Genomic DNA, 8,770 nt, shown 5'->3' with positions numbered 1-8,770 from the left:
AAGGGACCGAACAAGAGCCCGGGGATTTCTTTCCCCCTCTGGTCCGCAGGTTCTGATTTAATTCACGGAGGTTCCCGTTTACCAGAAATGGCCTGAATTCACTCTGGCTGGTAGTTTTTGTTGCTTAGACTGTGGTGCAAGACTGGTAACCCTTGTTGATTTTTCTGCTCCCCTCCAACCCCCGCCACAAGGACAATCTCTGTCTCGGGAACAGGGTAAAAGCCTACTGCTGCCAACATTTGAAGCCAACAGCAGTACTTCTCCTGTCTGCAGCCATCCAGGATTTGCCCCTATTTAGCTTGTTAAGGCAAACACTCAGCACAGACGCTGGTTCTAGCACAGTCTTTTCTGCTGACCTTTCCATTTGTTCTTCTAACGACCGCATTTGTTTTACTGTGGTGAATAGACCCTCTCTTCCGGGGCATGGTACTGAAAGGTAAAAACTTGTGTGTGCAGAGACTCTCGCCAACTCGCTGCTCTTCTCCCTCACAGAAAGAGACCAAGATGTGCACGCCTACCAAAACGTGATCGTTGGTGTGGTGTCCCAGAATGCAGAGCCTGGTAGGTGTCCACGGTTTTGGCAACGATAGTGCACGGTGCAGTAGCATCTAGGGGCATCTTTACACGTGCTCCTGGGGTAAGAGGCACTTTAATTAGGGTGGCTTTTGGGAGCTACTCTGATTAAAGCGCCTTCAACGTCACATGGATTCAGAGTCCCGTGCTTCAAAATGGTGGTTGGTGCACTTTAGCTAAAGCTCATCAGACAAGCTTTAATCAAAGTGCCCCCGCTGCTATTGTGAAGCGCGAGGATGCTGAGTACGTGAGACGCTGAGGCTGCTGGAGTGTGTTAATTGGAATGCGCCAGCAGACTGGATTAATTGAGACTAATTACAGCATCTTGGAGCAGACTTCCCACACATCGACAGGCACCCTAGAAGGCCCAATCATGGTGCAGGACCCCCCAGGTCTCACTGCTTAAAGGGAAGCTGGCTCAAATTAACTGTGGAGACTCAGATCCCTGTGGGCAGCCCCTGGATCCTGTCTGGGACTCAGTAGATACCAGCACGGCATTGCACAGAGTACAGGGCTGAATTTGGGGTTTGGTAAGGAACAGCAATTCTGCAGAGTGGTTATGAGCTGCTCTCCCAGGATATGCACATCAGAGTTGTTAAGTTGTTTAACTTTAAACCATGATCCTTTTTTTTTTCTCGAGTCAGTGATGATTACCTCTGGATCTAGTCACACATTGATGCTGAACGATTACATCAGGTATAATGTCTGCTAGGAAGCAGTGGTATCAACCAGCAAGTCTAACCCCTTTCCTAGCCCCAGAAGAGGTGAAGGGAAGAGAGCAGGCCCGAAAAAAAGGATGAGACGGCTCTCCCCAGGCACAGAGCAGGGCTTTTTCAGATTGAGAAGGGCAAGCCCACACGCGTGACTGGGAACTCAGCCTCAGACATAGCTACGTTGTCAGTCGGGGAGGAGGTGTGTCATTTCAGAAAGGTTTTTAGTCCATCACTTTCTGTTCAAACTCTTTCTACCTACAGATGATGCAGATGACTATGAGAATAGTGCAGCTATACAGATGTGGAAACAATCAGAGATGTCAGGTACATGTTAAGCATTACTTGGCATTTTTAATATTCTGCTTGTGCCCTGTAGCTTTAGTCAGGCTTGAGATCTGCGTTGTGCCAGGGGCTCCACAATCCAATGCAGTCATGGTCCCCACTCATTTAACAATTTGAAAATTGTATTTCAACTTGCAACAGCTGTGGACTAGCATCTAATCTTTATATGGCTCTGCTTTTCTGATTCTCGAAAGGGCACTGCCGTGCTGTTAGGAATAACCAAAATAATAAAGGTTATTCCTTTTCATGTTTCCTCTCATCTTCAGTTTTGGATTTCCATGCTGCCTTGCTCCTGAGTCCTAAGACAAGGAAGTGTTTAATGAGCAATAGCTTTCTCTGACATTCTGGTGCTGAACTGTGAAACTCCCTGCAGGTCGAGCAGTAACTGTCAGTGTACAAGGCTTGCTTGGGCTTAACCTTTAAAACAGAGCTTTAATCTGACATGTGGCTTCCTGTAAAGTCTGTGTGTTGTGGGGTGGGGGCGTGGACTAGCTTAGGGTGTGAGATGCCCCGTTGAGTGCATGTGTGTGTTTAGAAACTTCTAACGTTGACTGTGGTGATAACTGATTCCTGCAATTCGTTGTGCCTGATGTATTCATTCAATGGAGTATAATGTCTCTTTGGTTGTATTATAATCTATTCTAAATGGAACAGATCTAAACTTCTGTTATATGCAAAGACTTTCCCAAGAGCTTTGAAGCTGAAATATGCTGTTTTCTGGCCAACACACAAGTGCTGGTATTAACAGCTTGCATGTTCAGCATCAAAGGTTAAAAAGGCTGGCAGGATTCATTAGGGTGTGTGACAAGATTCTTTGGGTAGATATGATATCCTTTATTACCAGTGGCGGGCAATTATTTTGGGTGGACACCTGCTTAACGCTGTTTGGTGAGCTTTCAAGGGCTGCATGGGTAGCCCTGCCCCTTGACCGTTGCCCTGTACCCTGGTTGCCATCTTGGGACTAGAAGTCCCACCCCTGACCTTTGCCACTGGAAGTCCCTCCCCTTGCCCCCCAGAAATGCTGTTTTAGGGAGTTGGGGGGGAGGTGGGGTTGCCATCTTGGAACCAAAAACCCCCCCAGATAATGCAGTAAAAGTCAAACACCTAATACAACATTTTAATTTTATTACAGAAAATTTTTTGTCATGACTTGTGTTTGCGTGGTGTATATAGAGGTGATTGGATAATAACTCAGAAATAAATTCTTAGTCTTGTATATTGTGCATGTGTATAGTGGGGTGTTGGGGGGGTGTGTATGGTGGGGAGTGGGGGGGTTGAGGTGGTGTGGCTGTGTAGCAGGGGACATAGGGTATGTTGGGGGGTTCTGTATATGTGGGGGTTGTAGGGACAGGGTTTGGGTATGTGGCATTTGTGGGGTGTGAGGGAGCAATGCATGAAAAATGCAAGTACATAGCAGTACAGTTCAAAGGGAATGGGAGATACTCAGTGTGAAAAGGGAGTTGTGGGGTGGGGAAGTGGGAGAAGGTGATAAAATGTAGCTGTTAAAATGCAGACAAAATGTGATAAAATGTACCTGGGGTTATCAGATGTCAGGCAGATTATATTGTGCCATAAATCAATGTCTATATTTAGTCCATGATTTTTTGTATCCAGTAGATTTATGAAGTGAAGTTTGTAGGCTTGTCTACGAAAGGTGTTTAGTAGATTCCCTTTGAGGATTAGAACTGAGAGACTGGAGAGAGAGTGGTATTCTTGTGAGAAGTGTGCACCTACAAGTAATTGGGTATTTTTGTCTGATAGATTTCCAGTGTGTGCTCATTCTGGTGTGCAGTTGTTGTTTGGTTTCTCCTACATGTTTTCCAGCAGACCTTTAAGTGGGCTGGATGAGACAGAGTATATTTCTGGAGATGCCGGTGTAAGATCCAGGAGTAGTGATGGTTCTGTTGTGGGATGTGGGTATGTGTTGGCAGGTTTTACACTTTTTTTTGTCCCGGCATGATCTGAATACATTTGGTGTGCTTTGGGCCATAGGAAATTTGTTTCCGGTGATGAGGTTGGTGAGCCTTGGTGCTTGTTTAGAAGCTAGGATGGTTGGTTCTAGAAAGATCTCTTTAAGAGTTGGGTCTTCTAGTACAGGTTGCAATTGTTCGAGAAATTTCCATACAGATTCCAGGGAAGTATGGTATGTCATAACTAGGGATCCTGGTTTTCTCTGACTTTAAAAAATCCCCAATTTTTGCATTAAAAAAGTAACCCAAAAATCACAGTTTTCTATCAGAGAAAACCAGGATCCCTGGTCTTAACTAATGATCTGCAATTTGTGGGGACTTTATTTTTGTACTGCAGCAGTTCGTCACGTGGTATCCAGGTGGCTCTTTCAAAAGTCTGTCTGTCCTGTCTCCTTGTTGAGTGAAAGCCATTCTGAGATTTGCAAGATGACGATCACAGGTATTCTCCTCTGTAAATTCAGTGGTATCAGATGGCTTGGCTGTATGTTACAGCTTTCTTGGTGTGTTCAGGGTGATTGCTGGTTCCGTGTAGATATGTATGTTGGTTCATGGGTTTCCTGTACATGATGGTTTGTATTTTACCATTCTGGATATTGATCAGTGTCTAAAAAGGAAATGTTGGTCCTGGAGTATTCGAGAGGGTCTGATTGGTGGGTGATGGTTATCGAATTTGGGATAAAAATTGGTCCGATTTGCAGGCTTTCAGTCCAAATGATGATGATGTTGTTTATATATCTTAGTTATAGCATGGGTTTGGTGCAGTTCTTGAGGAATTCTTCTTCCAGGTGGGCCATAAAAAGGTTGGCGTATTGTGGGAGCCTACGAACCTCATTTCATAAATCTACTGGATACAAAAAATCATGGACTAAATATAGACATTGGATTTATAGTACATTATAATTTGCCCACCATCTGATACCCCCAGGTAACCTGCCTGCCTTTTACCAGCTACATTTTATCACCTTCTCCCACTCTCCCCCCTCCCCCCAACTACCTTTTCACACGTACTGTCTCCCATTCCCTTTGAACCTTACTGCTGTGCATTTGCATTTTCCACAGCCCTGCATTTTGACTTCTGTTGCGCCCGGGAAAGCACACAAACACCAACAGACGTTTCCTATGCCTGAAGAAGGGTATTTGTGCCCAAAAGCTTGCAAAGAACATTTTTCACAGCTATTTAGTAGGGCTGTGCGAGATTTTGCCGGCTGTTTTGTTCCAACACTGTTTCGACCAATTTTGAGGTAGAAACAGCAAAATCTTAATAGAACGAAGGCCGTTGAAATAGCCTCAAAGCAAAACAAGGCTGGCTGAAACATTTCGAAAGTCAAAACGTTTCAGCCGTAGGCTGGGGATGGGAAGTCAGTCCAGCTGGGCTGACTCCGCATCCCCAGCAAAACTTGAAACGGCGTTGAAACAGGCTTTCTGTTTCGATGGAACGGAACAGCTGTTTTGACTTGAAATGAAATTCGATACGAAACACTGTTCCATCGAAACTCGAGGAGAAACAGAACAGTGCCGTTTTGCACAGCCCTACTATTTAGCTGGTCTAATAAAAGATATCACATCTACCCAGAGAACCTTGTCTGCCTATGTCCTTAGACCAACATGGCTACATCCAACAACCCTAAAGCTAGGGTGGGTGATGTATATTCAGCTCAACATGCTAATTAATCAATACTTTCCATTTACCTCTCTCCAATTCCTGCATTTAGAAAGTGCGGAGGATGATCATGATGAGCCAGACTACGTTAACACTGGCCCGGGAGCCCTGCCAAGCTAAAGGTAAGACGGAGATTAAAATGGCATCTGAGGTGTTTCAAGGCAGGGTGCGTGGGTGTTTTGTGGGCTGGAGTGCAAGACCCCCTTTGTTCTCCTGCAGGCTGGCCTTGGACTGGAATGATTTAGCCCAAACCTACATCCTAAGAATGCTTTCACCAGTAAAGAACCATTGCCTGCACTTTGGTGTGCCAGGAACTCCCCAGTGTGCTCTCCTGGCTGCTATTGGGTTGTTACAATGGTATCTAAGGACCAGTGTAGCTGTGAGCAGTGCACTTTGTGCTGCGACTGTCCACTTTGGTGTGACCTCTTCCCTGGCTGCCTTTCTGGGACTTCCTGCACCTGCAACAACTGGTGAAGTTGGAAAGGTCAGTGCTGCCCAAAGAGGAACATGTGGCTCCAGACCAGCTGCAAACCCTAGAACTGCAGGGAGGTCCGCGAACAAACTCGCACATGATGCAGAGCAGGAGCTCCCTGTAGGAGCTGTAGCTTGTCATCTGCAAAGCTGGGAGGTGCAGGGAGTGAAGAATTCTCTTCTGCCTTCTGCTGTTTAAATCTAGCAGACAAAAGGCTGGGTACAGCACTGACCGGCCAGTTTTCTGCAGCAGGTAGCCAGCTGGTATTTGAAGCTGCTTGGAGATCTAAGGAAGTTTAGCCCAAGCTTGGAGGCAGTCAAGCATCCTGTGCTAGGTAGGGGGCTGGAGGGCACTTTCTCCAATGACCCTCCATGCTTTGTAATTTTTAGTTAAAGTTATGTACAAAACTAAGCAAAGTGGCCTTAGGATTGTGTAGCACCAGGACCCAAAAAGGAATAAGCAGGAACTTTATGCCTAAATTGGACAAGAATGATCCACTGTGTATAGCTGAGGAGTTGATCAAAATGGATTCAGACTTCAGTGGAGATGTACTGAAAGCTGTGTGGGGTTTTTGATGCCCTGCCTGAAAACCTGATATTTTTAAAGGGTATCATAATTCTGAGCTCCCTGTGAACTGTGCTGGGAAAACGGTTTTCCTCAGAAAGGGCTGTCGAAACTAAACGTTTTTGCGGAAGTGCGCGTGTGCACGGTTCACCAGGACGGTTCTCCATGTTTAGAATGGAGTTTTTGGTTGAAAAGCGGGGAGACCATGTAAAAGCCAACAGTTGAGTAGGCATTCACCCTGCCTCGCAGCAGGGCACTGAAATGGATGTCCCACATCCCAGCCCAGTGGACTACAGGCTATTCTGGGGCTTGTTCTTTTTCTTTCTCAATTTTTTTGAAAGGTTTTGGCTTTGTTCCAAATTACAACTTAACAAATCAGCAAAAAAACCTTCCTAAAGTAAACCTTTTTTTTCCTGGCCAGCCCTGCTTATAATTGGCAGGCAAGATTCTTTGGGCAGCTGTGATTATCTTTTATTAGATCAACTGAGTAGTTGGAAAGAAGTTTTTAGCAAGCTTTTGGACGCAGTCACCCTTCTTCGGGTACAGGGAGTCTTTGCTGGTTGAGAGACTCCCTATGCCTGACGAAGGGCGACAGCACCCGAAAACTTGCTTAGAACTTTTTTCCAACTACTCAGCTGGTCTAATAAAAGAGATCACATCTGCCCAACGAATCTAGCCTGCCTGTGTCCTTAGACCAACACAGCTACAACCAAAAACCCTGCTTATAAGTGAATGTTTTAGTTTCCTTAGTAATTTACTGTCGTAGAGTCCAGAATTACTGAGGCCTGTTAGTGTAAAACATACTGAAAGGAGAAACCTGCACCTGGGACTTCAAATGGTACTTTTTTTCCAACAAAGGTGGAACAAAAAAAACCCAACAAGTGTGGGAACTGCTGCTTTAGGTTATTGATAAAGCAAATGGGGAAGGGGCCCTCTTCATGACAGTGAAGTGCTGGCTTTTATGGCAGTGATATTGTATGTACTGATCCATAATGAGTAGCAGCTGGCAAGTGGCGATTGTATGCTGTTACAGCAGTTCAAGGTTTGGGATCAGCCAGGGACCAGCATGGGAGTCTAGCAATACCACAAATTAATGCCAGAGATCACGTTAAGTACCAGATGCTTGTTCCAAAGCAAGCGCTCCTCACATGCCAAGTGTTCCCGCAGTGATCAGGTGCTTTATCATACTGTCCCTAAAAGAGATCAGCTCTATTGTAAGGAATCTGGTAGGGGAACATTGTAGCCAAAACAGATTTTGTTTCCCTTAGAGAAACAGTATCCACATCCACAACTCTGCAATGTCTCATAGCTAGGTGTCAGTTTGCTTGGGCAACAGCAAAATGACAGCTCCCAATTAACAAGTCTTTTTTAAATGGATTAGTTCAGAAAGGCTCATGAAAAATGTGCTTGTTTTCCTATTTCTGCATGGAAGCTTTATGGCATTTCAGGGCCTATTACACTGGACAATGATGGGGGGGAAAACAGATCTTGTGGCAAAATACAGGGGGAAAAACACTACTGGGCAACATTTATAAACAATAGACACTCCCTCCGCCCTGAAATGTTAGGGATGAAAGGATTCAATTTCCACGTTAGTCATCGTCTAGTGGTTCCAATCCTTGCTCCAAAAATGATCTCTGTGGCCTCAGGCACGTTACAGACAGTGCCTCGGTTTCTCTTTGCAAACTGGAAAGTGTCACCCTCTCAGCAGTGAGGTCAAGATCAATTAGCGACATGCTTTAACCAAGCTCGTTCATTTTCTGGAAAGCACGTAATACATCTGAGTTGCTGCCACACATACAGTATTATCAGTGAAGACAGGCAACAAAAGTACCTAGTCTATCCCAGAGAAACTTTGCTTATAGTTCTCTGGCCCAACCTATTGAGGGTAGGTAAGGTTGTACTTGCAAAAGTACACATGCATCTGTGAAAATATATAGTCAGCATGCCCATTCTGCAAATACAGCGAGTAATTTGTCAGCGCGTTGCCATTTGGGGTCTCATAGTTTCATAGTTGGTCGGGTCAGAAGGGACCTGAGCAGATCAACAAGTCCAACCCCCTGCCATGGCAGAAAAGAGTCCTGGGGTCAAATGACCCCAGCAAGGTGATTGTCGAGCCTTGTCTTAAAGACCCCCAGGGTAGGAGCCAGCAGCACTTCGCTTGGAAGTTGGTTCCAGACCCAGCCGCCCTCACCGTGAAGTAGCGCCTCCTGACGTCTAGCCTGAATCTACCCTCCGCCAGCTTGTGACGGTTATTTCTTGTCACTCCTGGTGGCGCTTGGGGGAACAGGGACTCCCCCAGTGCCTGCTGGTCCCCCCTGACTAGTTTGTAACAGGCCACTAGATCCCCCCTCAGCCTTCTCTTGTGCAGGCTGAATGGGTTCAGGTCCCGTAGCCTCTCCTCGTAGGGCCTGCCCTGCAGTCCCCTGATCATGCTAGTGGCCCTCCTCTGGACCCTCTCCATATTGTCCACATC

The 8,770-nt window shown here is 45.8% G+C and overlaps 1 protein-coding gene across 4 annotated transcripts in view; it reads left to right on the top strand.

Annotated features, from left to right (window-relative positions):
• The window catches only part of LAT2 (linker for activation of T-cells family member 2), a 65,633-nt gene that overhangs the window by 55,588 nt on the left and 1,275 nt on the right, over positions 1–8,770 (top strand). For 3 of the 4 annotated variants that reach the window (XM_019511418.1, XM_019511415.1, XM_019511416.1), the window contains 3 exons: positions 493–561; positions 1,548–1,610; positions 5,311–5,380. In XM_019511418.1, the coding sequence (XP_019366963.1) occupies positions 493–561; positions 1,548–1,610; positions 5,311–5,378 (200 nt within the window). In that variant the 3' untranslated portion in view covers positions 5,379–5,380. The remainder of the gene's footprint in view (positions 1–492; positions 562–1,547; positions 1,611–5,310; positions 5,381–8,770) is intronic. The other variant, XM_019511417.1, reaches the window with a different exon arrangement.

This window comes from Gavialis gangeticus, unplaced genomic scaffold (assembly GCF_001723915.1).
Source record: "Gavialis gangeticus isolate Ggan-Ray unplaced genomic scaffold, GavGan_comp1, whole genome shotgun sequence".
Classification (NCBI taxonomy): domain Eukaryota; kingdom Metazoa; phylum Chordata; order Crocodylia; family Gavialidae; genus Gavialis; species Gavialis gangeticus.
The sequence above is the reverse complement of the archived record's forward strand: the minus strand, read 5'-3'. Positions and strand labels throughout refer to the sequence as shown.